Genomic DNA, 15,863 nt, shown 5'->3' on the forward strand with positions numbered 1-15,863 from the left:
TCAACCTTTTTGTCATTAGCTGGGATGATCCTATGTTGTAATTGAACATGGTAGTTCTTGTGTATACTTATGCCATCCTGATATATCTTTCTTTGGTTAGATGGAAAACTGTGGTAGTGAGAAGAACGGTGATGATCTCACAGCTAGAGCTTTACAAATAACTAGGATGAAACTGACTGAGTTGTGTGTTTTTTTTTAAAAAAACAACCCATTGACACATATAGACTCCCACTTGGCTGGCTTCCCTCCAGCACAGCTGTGCAATCCAAGGAAACGAATTTGTCCCTGGACTCTTCCTCTGCAGTCCAGGAAAGGATTGGTTCATTAGCTTAAAAGAACTGCGTTTGAGCCACACGTGAACATTCAAGAGAGTTTATTTGCCTTTGGGAACATCTGCTAGGAATTATGGGATGTTAACTGTGGGTCCTACTGTCACTGGAATGCCAAATGGCTATCTTGTTTGTGTGCCTGCTTGAGGGGGGAGGGTGTATCTCTCACAGTTCGTGGACACATCATCTCACCTTAAGCTTAGCCTGTATTCAGTCGACAAAACTCCTGTTTCCTCTGTTTGCGTTACGTTAGCCACACAGGCGACTGGCTGAGAGAACAAGTATTTCGCCATCAGGAATAAAAAGTAGTTATAGCAACAGTGCAGTCAGACAATAGAGGAATATGGCACCATGATGTCATAGCATTCTCAATGTGATCACTGATTAACAAGACATACGCAGTGAATGAGAAGATGTTCCAAATGTGCCAAATATGGCACTGGTGAGGGAGGAGATTGGGTACAGACAGGCAAATATGAAGAGACAACTTCCCAGATACATGGGAACAGATAATTTTGCTCCCACCACTATACAGTACTTTCACACAGAGTATGTTGGGGAAATTCAGCCTAGTTTTAGGAAACATATTTGGTGAGACTATTGCTATCTAAAGAAATGTGCAATATATAAAATATGCTGGATAAATTTATTGGAAGTACTGTATGCATGGCAATATTCAGACAGCATGATCCAATTAAAGCCATCTAAATTTGTAATAATTAATTACATTGCCACCCTGATGTCCTGTTCTGCTTTCCAAGTGCAAAACCAAGAACGGCTTGATTTCAGAGACTAGAATTACACTGAATTACATCCTGTGACTAAAATAAACTAAATTTTGTGTGAGTTAGGAATAGAATTAGGGAGAGAAGAGAGTTCAAATATAAATTAAGGTGGCTTTCAAGGCCTAGATTTGGGTTTCTATTTTTGCACTTATCTATTTGTACAATGCATGTAATTTTGAATGACTCAAATGAATGCTTCAGTGCAGTATCTAGGTTTCAGGTAAATAATTAACTCTATGGCCTAGTCATCAAGTGAAGTAGTAAATTGGTGTCTCAGCTACACTCTTCAGACAACAGGTGGGGACTCACTTTATTGATGATGTATCTGTGGCATTGGGGGATGGATACTTTCTCATAGAAAACTAATGTTTCATGGATCGGAGTAGCCTTGAGCCTTTCTCCATAGCATCCACTTTTTCTTCTGGAGATTTGTTTTCTGGCTTTTTTTAAAAAAATGTCATAAGCAGACCACCATATATCTTGGTACCTGACTTTTCTTGATTTCTTCTTTCCTCTTTTGTTTTCTCTTTCTTCATCACCCCCCTTTCCCACTCCAATTGCATTTTTTTAATTCTACATCTTGTCTGTTGATTGTTATCACTTATTGAACTTATGTAAGTGGCACTGGTGAAATTGCACAAGTGACTTTTTGTCTGAATATAATGTGTTCAAATAATTTTTAAAAAATGAATACACCATATTTTCATCATTTAGGTCTTCAGGCAAAGTTATAAGCACATATGAAGTGATTTTGAGTTTCATCAGGGCACATTTTCAGGAAGGGTTCCTACCATGGAATAAATGGATTGTTGTTGTTGTTTAGTCGTTAAATCGTGTCCGACTCTTTGTGACCCCATGGACCAGAGCATGTTAGGCCCTCCTGTCTTCCACTGCCTCCTAGAGTTGGGTCAAATTCATGTTTGTAGCTTCAGTGCCACTGTCCAAACATCTCGTCCTCTGTCGTCCCCTTCTCCTCTTGCCTTCACACTTTCCCAACATCAGAGTCTTTTCCAAGGAGTCTTCTCTTCTCATGAGATGGCCAAAGTATTGGAGCCTCAGCTTCAGGATCTGTTCTTCAGTGAGTACTCAGGGTTGATTTCCTTCAGAATGGATAGTTTTGATCTCATTACAGTCCAGGGGACTCTCAAGAGCCTCCTCCAGCACCAGAACTCAACTAAAAGGATAGATTGCTTTATCTGTCTATAATGGGGATGCTCCAGGCATCCCTGGTGAGTCATCTGTCCTTGTCTTTTGCCCCCCAGCAGGCACCACCAAAACTGTGACTGGAGGGTTCCCAAAGTAAGGGAAGACTGATCATATACCAAGACAGGACGTGCTGATAATCATGGGTGGCTGGAAGGTAAAAACAGGAGCCAAGTAGAAAAGCTGGACCAAACCAGGGAATGTTCTCTAGGAACCTGGTGTTTTATGCCTTTGGGGAAGAAGCTGTGATGATGGTCCAGAATTCCTGAGTCCACACCTCATCCCTTTGTGACCAAAGGAAGAGGAGGATGCAGGGGAAGACAATGATTTTCAGCCCACTTGTCCCCTCTCCAGCCCTGTAACCTGGCAGAATGGAGTGCTGCTGATGCACCACCTTTTGCTATGCCCCGTTTCCTTATGTTAATAAAATCCAGTTCTAGCAGGTCTTTGTGGAAACCATGATCAAGGAGGGCCTCCCCATGCCCCACCCTGAATGCCAGGACTCATACTGTTATATAGTACCTGAGGTCCAGAAGACCTTCCAAGAGGTCCTACTGCTAGGACCTAATGTGAGGCACTTGTCTCAAGGGACAGATGGGTGAGGAGGTCAGAAGTGGCCCCACAATGTCCATTTACTTTTCTTATCGGACATTACTGTAGGTTCCACAGAACACACCCGGCATTCCCACATTTTCTTCATGAAGTGGCTGGCGTATCGCCAATGTTGAGGATTCAACTATTGGTCCAAGTGGCTTCTTTAAGGGGCAGAGGATGAAAAGTGATATCATATTCTTCTTCTTGTGCAGCAAAATGTCTTGGGCTGCTCCTCACCCTCAATCACTGTTGGGCTCTGGTGTACACTGGTGATGTCTCCTCAGTGACAGTGCAGTATATTAGCTAGCATGTTGAACTAAAACTTCGGAATTTAAGATTCCAGTACCCGATGAACCATACAACTCACCCATGGAGTAGCTGTCTTTCAGTTTGAACTAGTAATATGGGGGATATGAGGAAAAAGTGAGGGAGGTGTCCTGTATACACTCCTTTGAGCTTGTTGGATGAAAGGTAGGATAGAAGTGTAACAGACATATAATAAAAAATGCAGCCCGGCCTGCATATACAGTATATGTATCCTGGGGTGGTCTGGAAGTTGAGCAGATATTGGGTTGGGATGAGGTTAAGGATATGAGTCTTATTGGAGCAGTAAGATGTGCAATTGCACAAAGTTAGCGAAACGCCCATGTAAGTAAGTGAATAATGTTTATTCCAATTTTTTATATTAACTGTTCATGGTCTGTACCACACTTCACCCCTGGATTTGTTCTGTTGATAGAATAGAGAGATGCTTCATCTTCTGCTTTCAACTATATGCAGTAATCTGTTTAATATCTATATTGGTCATCAGGTTCTGTCCACATGGATAATAATCTGTTGTGTTGCTGAAAGCATATATTTGAAATAAACAAATGGGTGGCATTACACAATTCAATGGGTTGCTCTCCTGCTACATTTCAGACCCCTAGACCAAGTTGTCTGGTAAAGTTCAGTTCAGCTTTTCTGCTTGGCTCCTGCTTTTGCATTCCAGCCACCCATGATTATCAGCACATCTCTTTTGGTATGTGGATTCACATGCCCGCTTGATCATAGAAAACCACTGTGGCAAACTGCTCCTTTATCATCTCATATACCTAAAAAAAACCCAATTAGGGACAATATAATTTGGAAATAACTTGACAGCACATGACATCTACACCTTTTGTGCACACACCTTCATGCAGAAACAGCTCCACCCTTCTGTCCCCTAGAACCAGGAAGATCGCCCTCCCTCCCACAGCCATAGCACACCTGCTGCAGAAATCTAGCAGCTCTGGAGAAAAGTTTTGGTCCCAGCGAGTGCTGCAGTAGGAGGAGGAGAAATTCTTAATTCATTTGGCTTTGAATGTTGACATGCACTACTGGATCTGAGCCTTATGGATGTATACCATGTTGTATGGATGCAGGTCAAGGATAATTAAAGATTGGATATTCTCATATAAAATCAATGTGCACAAGGGTTTTCGGTGACACCCAAATGATGGCATCTTCTTTAGAATATCTCCTGTTGAAACTGTCGGAATTATTTTAACCTTGTATGCTATCTCTAGTAAGTCTGGTGGGGAGGGGATAATTGCCAACCAGCCCAGTAGCCAATTGTTATTTCCCTGCCACACCTCTCTCTGCTGGCAGTTAGTAGTTATGCTGTTGGTAATCAGTTAGTGCTGTTCGAGTGCAGTTATACTATAGTTATATACTTACCGGTACATACTTGTAGTTTGCAAGAAGCAGGCTACAGATATGAGGTCTGTTGCTGTAAGCAGCTGTTTTTGTACAATGTGCTGTTCATTTTTATCTGTTCAGAAATGTAAATAAATTGAACTTTTTATTTTTTCTCTTACCAATATCTCACAGTGAGTTAAGACTGCAAGTGCCAATTGATGAGACAATAAGGGGTGGCCTACTCTGTGGAGACTTGAAGCTAATTCTGCTCTGTAAGCCCCCACACTTCTATTGTGCAGGTAGATGTTTTTACCAAAATTCAAAGCTCTGCAACAGAAACAGAAACAAAGAAAGCTCTCCCCCCCCCCCCGCCCCGGCCGGGCTTTAGCAACCCTCCAATTTTGAGGAAACACTGCCCCTGAGTTTCTCTTCCTCAATAAGAACATAAGATAAGTCCTTCTGAATAAGGCCAAAGGCTTATTTAACACATCATCCTGTTCTGCACAGGAGCTCATCAGATCCTTATGTGAAGCTTACAAGCAGGATGTAGGGCAGACCTGGGCAAAGTGCGGCCCGAGGGCCACATACGGCCTGCGAGCCACTCCTGTCCGGCCCGCAGACAGTTTTGAATATCAAAACCATTTATAGCTTTTTGTCTAAAGTTGATCAGTTCTTATCTTTAGCATACCACAAAAAAAACTCTTTAGCATTTGTGAAGATTAGCAAGTTTAAAATAAAAACAATCATAACATCACTGTTTCATTTTATTTTTAAGTAAAGTTGGTTTGGCCCATGAACACAGTTCAGATTTTTCATGTGGCCCCCCCTTAGAGAAATTGATTGCCCACCCCTGATGTAGGGGCAATTACCAATCTCCCTCCCATTGTTTCTCAGCAACTTCCCAAATGCATTGAACCATGGATCCTGGAAGCACTAAGCTGAATCCCCCTTTAGGGTGAATTTCTGCTTCTGTTTATTTACACAGTTTTGTTTCATTCATCATTTAAATAGTCATCAAAATCTTAAATTGTGTGAGTTTTCTTGGAGATGTCTTGAATACATTTAAAGTTTTATGTGCTAAGATACCCATTAGTGAGTAGAAATCATTGTTTGAATATCATGTTTCCACTTAAGAATAATCACATTGATATACTGCAAACATACTGAAAATATAAGTATAGAAAGACATATGAAGCTGTGAAAGTTATCCATAAAAGTCCTTAAGCCATTTTGCTGCTCCACAACCTTCTCTCTTCACTGCATCAGCCACATACTGAAGTCACCGACAGCTGATGTGCTTAGAATGCCATTCTGCTGTTTGCATCATTTTTTTACTGTTGCTGCTCATAACTGGCCTTCATTTTCTCTGCTAGGCAGTTGTTAGTTCTACTTCCTCTGCTGGTGAACCTTTAAGCTTTTCGGATTGGATAGGTTGCCATCAATATCAGCAGCGCTCAACCTTGAGCTTAAGCAAACACACAACCACAGAAAAGGCAGTCCCTTGGTCTGTCTTGTCAGCTTCTGACCAGGTAGGCAAGACCAGCACGTTACTGATTGTGCCTCAGAGCAAACTTAGAATCAATGGACAATTTTGAAAGCTCACAGTTCTCAATGAGGAAGAAAGCATTTGAGTACTTGCAACTGGTAAGAGCTGTGTAGCTGCACTTGGCTAAAATCTTTTCTCATATCTCTTTTATATTCTAGAAGTAATTGCTTGGTGGGTTGTTGTGTATATTTCCAGAATCTTTGCAGTTCCAGGGATACTTGTGGGAATATTCCAGTTTATTTAAAACATATCTTCCCTGCAAAACCTCCATGTCTGGTCTTCCTGTTGATTCACTGCCAATTTTTCAGCAGTTCATTTGCAGAAGAAGAGCTCAGTGAGTGTATGGAACATATGAGTACAGTGGGGTCTTGACTTAAGAACGGCTTGAGTTAAGAACATTTTGACTTAGGAACCGCTCTCATAGGAAAATATTGACTTGACTTACATACTTAGATTTGAGTTAAGAACTGAAAAAAAAACCACGTGGGAGGCAGGGAAAGTGCAAAATTTGAACTTTCAGTTAACTGTTGGCCAGTGAAAAGGGTGCCTGTCTGCTTCCTCACTCCTCCCAGCGTTTAGAGAGTGGATTGGGAGACAGTCTTCGGACTGCCTGGTACTGTACTGCCTGGACTGTATTTTCCCTGCCTTCCCTGAACCTTTCTTGACCTAAGAAAAAAAGAAACAAAATATCCCCCTCTAGTGGTCGAAGGCAGAATAGCAGCTTCCCATTAGTTTCTATGGACGGAAAAGAGCAGATACGGATCAAATGGTTCTCAATGCATTCCTATGGGAAATGCAGATTTGACCTGAGAACTTTTTGACTTGAGAACCACCTTCCAATACGGATTAAGTTCTCAAGTCAAGACCCCACTGTATCCACAAACTGCTAGCAGAAATTAGATAAAGCAAGCAAGACTCTAAGGCTGTGAGTGACTTGAGGCAAATTCCTATGACGGTGGCGTTGGAGCAATGGATCAGTACGGAAGTAGCCTCCCCCCCCCACCAGACACCCTGTATTGTGCCATACAAAAAGAGGATTGCAAGGTCAACAAACCTGTGTGGTAATTGTGAGGGCCTTTAAATCTATTTCAGGTTTGAAAGCCAGCCAATGTATTCTGTGCCTTCTTTCTCTCCCCCCCCCCCTTTTACTACCTCTTGGAACCCTCCAGGTGACCTGGCCAGCATCACATTCTGCATTTGTTATGGGAACAAATTGAGGAATATTATTCCATTATTGTTGTGCTATATATTCTTTATACCATAGCTTTATACCATAATATTCAGAATCGGTTGTCATTTGAGACTGTGCTTGTACGTATCAGAGAGAGATCAATCTTTGCATTCCAGTAAAATAATTCCATTTTTTCCTTATATTTTGAGACAAACAGGACCTTAAATAGGGCATACAGAGTGCCAAAATCTAAAGGTGGTTTTTATTAAAATAAGTGGCAACACTTACTAGTCCTATTTGCTGTTCTCTCTCTCTCTCCTTTCCTCCCTCCCTCCCTCTCTCTCTCTCCCTCTGTGTGTGTGTATGTGTGTTCAGGGCAGAGTGAGTGGGAGATGGTGCCACTTGTCCCAGGTGCCAAAATTGCCACTTACAACTCTGCAGGCTGATCCTTTAGTAATGTTTTCATTTAGGACACTAAAAAGAAAAATACATTGTTCAAGATCTGTTCTCAAATATATTATGGAGGCATAACACCTGGGAAGGAGGAGAAGCAACTCACCTGCAAAACTGAAATGCTTTCATTTGTAGAATTATAAAAGTTGCAGAAATTCCATCCTTCACCCCATGTACTGTATACCTATTAATTCATCAGAGACAGACAAAATTCAAAACCTGCTGATTAAGATTGAAAGGCAAAGTTTAAAACTGGGCACAAGCTCTGGACATTTCCAGCCCTAATTGCTGCTGTTAAAGTGTTTCATCTAATTTCAGCAGGATGTTGGCCATGGTGTTATTTTTCCTACTTGCATCCACTTCTTTTTAGAAGCAAAAGTGAAGTGTTTCAGTTTTTGGTATTTTATGGGAAGTCATGCTAGAGAGTGTGAAGCACTGTACGCTCCCTTTTGCCATGGAGAGCAGCAATGTCTAATCCATGGATATGGAATGAAACATAGTGGAATGTATGCACAAGAAAACCCAGAATCCCTGAATGTGTGGTATGTTTATTGCATTCCATTTGTAGTGAACAAGAGAAAAGCAATTATTGGTTGTGCCCTGGAAAATGTATGTGCTAGTATCATATTGATGTTTATCTTTCCAGGTCAGAGGAGAAGACAGAAGGAAGTCTTCTCTTCTTACAATGCATAATTCACTTGTGGAATTCTCCACATAAGATTTAGCAGTAGCCATTTAGCCTGCAATCCCCAGGTCCCAGGCAGAAACTTCTGCGGCCATTAGAAAAACTAGAAATTCCTTCCAAGGTCAGCAGTTTTACTCTGACATTGAAGTGGGAGATCTCATATCACATCCCTGCTTTCACTAGTCACCATGGTGGTTGCTGAAACAAAGGAACAAGAAGGATTGTGTTCAGGGTGTGCTGGGGTGCAATCAGATGGATTGTTTGTGGGACAAGTCTGGTGCAAACTATTTTCCAGCCATCAGATGACATACAGTGGTGCCTCGCAGTACGATGTTAATTTGTTCCATTGTAAAGCGAAATTAAAAAGCCCATAGAAATGCATTAAAACTTGTTTAATGCGTTCCAATGGGCTTAAAACTCACCGTCCAGCGAAGATCCTCCATAGGGCAGCCATTTTCATTGCCTGTCTTGCGAGGAATCCATCCCTAAACACAGCGGGGACCCATTTTATTCACCCAGTGGCCATTTTGAAACCGCTGATCAGCTGTTGGAAAATTGTCGTTTTGCGAAGAGTCAGTTCCCGAAGCAGGGAACTGATCATCGCAAAGCGAAATTCCCCCATAGGAAACATCGTTTTGCGATCGCAAAAGCGATCGCAAAAAGTTCATCGTAATGCGATTCCGTCATTAAACGAAGCTATCGTAATGCGAGGCACCACTGTACAGGGGATGGGAAACCAGCCTGACCCTGTTCCATGCCCAAGCCAGACCTTTTTAGTCCAGCGGTAAGATTACTCTTTGGAGCTGGATTGGAGTGATACCTGTGTGCACAAAACAATTGCTATAAGGGAAATAACTCTCAGTGAAAGGACCCTTTCCAGTGCAATCAAATGCAATTGATCACACCCCATATTGCTGGCAGGAATCTGGCTTTGAGTGATACAACATCTCCAGAACTGGAGTGCTCTGTCTCGTATCCTCTTTTTTTCTTACCATTGCATCTTCGGGTCATAGAATCATAGAAAAGTGAAGTTTGAAGGGGCCTACAAGGCCATCAAGTCAAATCCCCTGCTCAACAAAGGAATACAATCAAAGCATATCTGCCAGGTGATTATTTAGGTTTTTCTTGAATGCCTCCAGTTTTGGAGCACTCACCAACTCCTGAGGTAACTGATTCCACTGTCGTACTGCTCTAACAGTTAGGACGTTTTTCCTGATATTCAACAGAACTCTGGCTTCCTTTAACTTGACCCCATTTTTGCATGTCCTGCACTCTGGGATGATCGAGAACAGATCTTGCCCCTCCTTTATATGACAGCCTTTCAAATAGTTGAAAAGAGCTATCATATCACCCCTCAGCCTTCTTTTCTCAAGGTCAAACTATAGTTTACTGAGAGTGGCCAATATTTTGTTCATCTGAGCATAATGTAAAGTTACAGCAGTGTACATGCACTGGCTGTCACACCCAACAAGAAGAAATGGTGTCATGGAATTGTTCATCCTTGCCATGAGCACTTGCACAATGCAGCTGCAGAAGTGTTTCAGGGATTCCACTTCCACCTCAGGAATGGAGTTTTGCGAATTGCTTAAGTGCTAGAAGATGTCTAAATGTCAAAGGAGAAGCTTCTATAGTTTGCATATTAGTTTGAGTTGTTTTGTCCTTGGGAGGGAAACACAGGTTTTGTGTGCAAGTATTCAGACTCTAAACTCTAAAGCATGTCACAATCATATCTTCGGCTTCTAACGATTTGCTATCTGTAACATATTTGATCCCTAGATAGCTTTTTGTTAGTAATGATACAGTCATGGAGGTTATTTACAGCCTGGTGACGTTATAGGCCATGCTGGGGGGGGGGGGGCGGGATTCTGGGAGCTGTGGTCTAAAAAAACAATTTTTCAAAACTCAGGTTATGTTTGTTCACATTTGTGAGCTATGGCAGCTAAACATAATTTACATGCATAGTTGCAGAGAAGATCAGGTGCTAAGGGACAAACTGCTTTCATTCCTTATTTTGAGCTTTCCAGTGACATCTGACTGGTCAGGGTGGGAAGCCTAATTATGGATTGGGGAAACTTATAACCAGATTCTGCTCGGCTGCCTTTAATTTTTTGTATTGTCTCAGTTCTTTTGCTTTATCTGCAAGAAAGCCAGAATTCCTTCAGTGAAAAATAGGAATCCTAGCGAAAAAAAAAGTGTTGCTAATTATTGATAGAACTAGGGTAGATTTGAAAGTGTGTTTCCTCTTGCATAAGATTTTGGACAGCCCCATCATCAAGGTCACAAAGGGTCACAGGCCAAGTGACCTGATTGTATACCCAAGGGCACCCCCGTTCTCTTGTGTAACAAAAAAAATGGAATGCCAAGAACTGTAAATATTTGTGTTTCATACTATATTTAGTTCTCTCTAACAAGGTTTTAAGGAGCAAGCCAATTGACAAAATTCCGTTTTTAGATCTGGCATACAACCAGCAACTAAAAATAGAACATCCAAGGTTTTCAACTTGCTATTTTAGGCTCTGAACTTCCAACAATCCAAATTCAGAGGAGCAGGAGGTAGAGTGACACTTGGAATCTATACACCCAAGTCGCCATTTCAAAGCTATGTGAGACAAGTAGGTGAGTTCATCACCTTCTGGGTGGCTCTTCACTAGGTTATGACCTCACGTGATAGGCTGACAGGGAAGATCACTATGATCTTTCATGTTTCAGTAGCATTACAGTTATACTTGGCATACAGAATAACATATATAGGCAAGGAAGAGAAAATATGTATTTGTAATATACCTATGTAGTCTTAATGACAGATAAGGCATAGTCGTCATTCTTGTCTCAATTTATTCATTACATAATTATTTCCTAGTTACATTTATATCATATCTTTCGTCCAGTGACCTAAAGACAGTATGCCTGGCTCTCATCCTCCTCAATGCATCATCATACTAGTCCTGAAAGGCTAGGCTGATTGAGATGTAGTGGCCCAAGGTCACCCAGTGAGTTTCATGGCTAAGTGCAGATTTGAACTCTCCCAAGTTCTAGCATGATGCTCCAGCCACTATAAGACACTGGCTCTTTTTATATGTTGAGTGTGTATCCCAGCTTTCTCCCAACAGGAAGACTTAAGGCAACCCAGTTTTCTGTCAATGTTCCTTCTGAATTTTCTTCTCCTACATTTTCTTATTTTTATTTGAGATGCTGCAGGACTGAGGGGGTCAAATTCTATGTTGTTGCTGCAAGTCACTGGAATCTCTCTTCTTTAAAGAAGGGATGTACAAGGTCCCTTTGTATCCTCACAACAGGGATGGGGACTTGCAACTTGGAGGGGGTGGGGGTCATGGAGGGGGGTCACAGGGGGTCATGGAGGGGGTGGGGTGGGTCACATGGTGCAGCTGGAGCAGGTGGGGAGTCACGGAGTCACGAGTGGGTTGCGGGGGGGTCAGGGAGTGGGCAGGGGCCCACTCAAGAAGGGAAGTCCACCTGCTGTCTCTGCACACGCACCATCTATCAGCTGAGTCTTTGGGTCCCAGTCTCGCACCCCAAGACGGGTGGTGGTGGTGGGGGGCAAACAACTCATGACTCAGAATCAAAGCTTGGGATTTGGGACTCAGACCTGAAGACTCAGATTTGAGACTCCGGCCCGAGGACTTGACAACATCCCTGCTTCAAAACCATTTTGAGAATAGGATAGGCTGCAAGGTTGCAACTGGTCTGTAGTTACCAGATAAGCCTTGTGGTCGAACAAGGATTTGCAACCAGATTTCCCCAATAAAGTGCAAAATTGAGGGATTTATTAAAGACAGCTATCAGAAAATAGGTTTGGACCATTGACAGTTATTCATTTTAATTATTCAGTTCTCTTTCCTGTGAAAGTTTCAAATTTCTTCTCATTGAGCTTTTACTGAAATTGATTTATTTGACTCCTTTTTGGGAGAAATATTGATATTTTTTGCAATTGAAAAAAGAGAACAACAGGAATTGAATAACTGGTGTCACTCAGAGTGTAAACATCAGCCCAATACTACTTGCTTTTAAGCCGCCAAATACAGGATTGCAGCCTATGTGACCATTCCTTGGTAATCTTGTCCTAGTGTTGTTAAAGAAAATGCAATAAAATGGGCAGAAACTCCAAAGAAGAAGCTCTTAACTAAAGAGGCAGTAACCATGAAAAAAATCTGTAACTGTTTTTGCCAGTTCACAGCGAGTTCAAAACTCCTGGTGTTGTGTTTGTTCTTCCGGTTTAAAAAAAAAAATCACCACAAATAATATTTATAAAAAGATGAGAGGATGACACAGAAACTCTATAATGCAATGGACTATATAATATGTTGTCTGAATTATTTGCTGGAAAGCTAGTGAGCAAAGGGCAGCAAACCTAGGCAAAAGTGTTACTATGGTCTTTTGGAGAGCTGCTATCCTTCTGAAAGTCCTATCGGGCTGTGTCTAGAATCAATAAAAGATTACAACAAACATCTGAGAAACAGTGTCAGACTATCAGAAATGCTAACATTTTGTTCTCCGTGTAAACAACCAATGAAGGCCAGTGGCAATAAGCATGCTGTGCAGGGGCTCTTCTCAAAAGGCCACTGCAAATCTTACATAATCACAGCTGGAATTAATTTGAGATTTGTTTAATGAATGACTACAATGTAGGTCATGGCATGAAGATGGCTTGCACAGACCTTAGCATCATATCATGAAAGTAACATAGAAGGCAGAACAATCCAATAATTCTTTTAAAAAAACCATTTTGAAATAAAGAAAAAGATGCATATGTGTACTACACATATGTATATTCCTTTATCCATAGGAACTTCCTGCACAATGATTTGTCTCTTTTTCTTGGTAGGTGGAGCAGATCCTATCAGAGTTCCGGCTACAGGAAGAGGATCTGAAAAAGGTGATGCGTCGGATGCAGAAGGAAATGGACCGAGGGTTAAAGCTGGACACACACGAGGAAGCCTCGGTGAAGATGCTGCCCACTTACGTACGATCTACCCCTGAGGGATCAGGTAATTTGTTGCCCTGTTTAGAATACCTTATAGGAAACGTAACCATTGCCTTTCCTCAACTCTGTCCTGTCAGGGCTGTCCCGGATGTTCTGATGGCTACCTAAGAAAGATCTAAAGGATCACTCCTACCACCTTTTAATGGCATCTCAAATCAGCCACTAATTTCTTTCATTGCCTTTTTAAGATTTTATTTTAAACTGAACAACTTGAAGAGATAATTGTGGTTCTGCCAATGGTGTTACTCATCTACAGTCAGGATGTGAGCTTACAATCAAGCTACAGACTTAAGATTATAATCCAAAGGGGGGGAGGGCCCCTCCCAGTTTGGATGTTGCCAATCCTGAAACTAATGTACAATGTTGCCCCGCTTTAACAACGTTAATTCGTTCCAGCAAAATCGCTGTAGAGCGAAAAGGTTGTAAAGCGAAATTTAAAAACCCATTAAAACCCAGTTAATGCATTCTAATGGGCTAAAAACTCACAGTCCAGCGAAGATCCTCCATACGGCGGCCATTTTCGGTGCCTATATAATGAGGAATCCATCCCCAAGCACAGCGGGGAGCCATTTTGAGCACCCGGCAGCCATTTTGAAAACCCGACAATCAGCTGTTTTGATTGTAGTAATGCAAAGAATTGGTTCCCGAAGCAGGGAACCGATGTTCGCAAAGCGGAAAAAAAAACCATTTAGACCATTATTTTGTGATCGCAAAACGTCGTGAAGCGGATTCATCGTAATGCGGGGTAATCGTTAAGCAGGGCACAACTGTATCTTCTGAACAAGCATATCTTGGCTTTATTCTGATATTTGCCAAAATTAATTGGGCAGTTCCATTTGTTCATTAGTCTCTTAATAGGATTTGCCGCTTAAGCATTTGTACCAATATTGCTTGCTAAGCAATACTGCCAAACAAAGCATCTTATTTAATTTCATTCTTCCCTCCATAACATTTGTCAAATAAAACATCCACTGACAGTATATGTGTTAACCAGAGAGTTGGGAATGGGGATTATATGACTGATTTCATTTATGATTCAATGTGGTGATTTCTGATTTAACTCTTATTAAGATAATCAGCAGAGACCTTTCTCTCGGTCCCACCACCTTCACAGTCTGTTGCTACTCTCAGACTTTGGAACTCCCTCCCACAGGAGGCCAAGCTGACCCCATCTTTGCTGTCCTTCTGCAAGCAGACAAAGACCTTTCTGTTCAGGCAGGCTTTCCTTTAATGACTGGCTGCCCGAGTGACATTTTCAAATAGATTATTGTGCCTTAGTGCTTCTAATATGTTTTTGCTGTTGCTTTTATTTACTGTTTTTTTAGTATGTACATATTTGTTTGGCCCTTTTTAGTTTGTGCATACTTACTGTTTTTAGTTTTAAATATTGTCTTCTAATGTTGTGAGCTGCCCTGGGTCCTCTTTTAAGGAGAAAGGCAAAGTACACATATTTTACATAAATAAATAACAGGGATGGGAACTCAAGTTGTGGGACTTGCTCGTTCTTGAATCTGTTCCCCCCCCCCCCCATGACCTGGACTTGACTTGCAACTCCAGAACGACACGCACCTCTCCCTTGTTTACAGGGAAAAATTATTTTTAATAGGGACTTGGACTTGGGGCTTCAGACCCGGGAGTTGGTTCCCAAGTCTTGGTGTCAGACTTGGGACTTGGACCCAAAGGCTTGCCAACATCCCTGATAAATATAATTACATTTTTCTAATTAAATGTGGGAATTCCCGTCTACCTGGGTGGAATATGGACAACTAACCAGCAAGCAACATTTCCCCCTCTCCCTTTTTGGTAGTTTGTTGGTAGGTTTCTGGAGCAAATTCCACAATAAGGGGAGATTCTAAGTGGCTTCCTCCATATGTTTCCTTCACTTTGGGGGCAATTAGGAATTTGATAACAGCGTACATGTGTTAATCATTTCTGTGTCCCATAATACTCATATGAGGTGGGATGTTGCTTTGCCTGATGTTCCCGTTGTAAAGTGAGACTTCGTTTAGTCATTTAGTCGTGTCCGACTCTTCGTGACCCCATGGACCAGAGCACGCCAGGCCCTCCTATCTTCCACTGCCTCTGACTACACAGACTAATTGATGCATTCAGATTGAAGGTCTGCATATAGCTTAAATAGAAGTTGGATTTATATATATTATCATATTAATGTATTCGCGAAGGCTTTCACGGCCGGGATCTAATGGTTGTTGTGGGTTTTTCGGGCTTTTTGGCCATGTTCTGAAGGTTGTTATTTCTAACGTTGTTCTTCCTAACGTTTCGCCAGGCTCTGTGGCTGGCATCTTCAGAGGACAGCACTCTGGTCAGGTTACAGGTTGCTGTCCTCTGAAGATGCCGGCCACAGAGACTGGCGAAACGTTAGGAAGAACAACCTTCAGAACACAGCCAAAGAACCCGAAAAACCCACAACAA

At 41.8% G+C, this 15,863-nt stretch overlaps 1 protein-coding gene across 2 annotated transcripts in view; it reads left to right on the plus strand.

Moving 5' to 3' along the window:
• Positions 1 to 15,863, plus strand: part of GCK (glucokinase) — a 50,821-nt gene that overhangs the window by 17,264 nt on the left and 17,694 nt on the right. The window contains exons 1-2 of one of the 2 annotated variants that reach the window (XM_020803611.3): positions 6,103 to 6,217; positions 13,272 to 13,434. In XM_020803611.3, the coding sequence (XP_020659270.2) occupies positions 6,155 to 6,217; positions 13,272 to 13,434 (226 nt within the window). In that variant the 5' untranslated portion in view covers positions 6,103 to 6,154. Of the gene's footprint in view, positions 1 to 6,102; positions 6,218 to 13,271; positions 13,435 to 15,863 lie in introns of those variants that run through there. The other variant, XM_020803612.3, reaches the window with a different exon arrangement.

This window comes from Pogona vitticeps, chromosome 8 (genome assembly GCF_051106095.1).
Source record: "Pogona vitticeps strain Pit_001003342236 chromosome 8, PviZW2.1, whole genome shotgun sequence".
In the NCBI taxonomy this organism is placed as follows: Eukaryota; Metazoa; Chordata; class Lepidosauria; order Squamata; family Agamidae; genus Pogona; species Pogona vitticeps.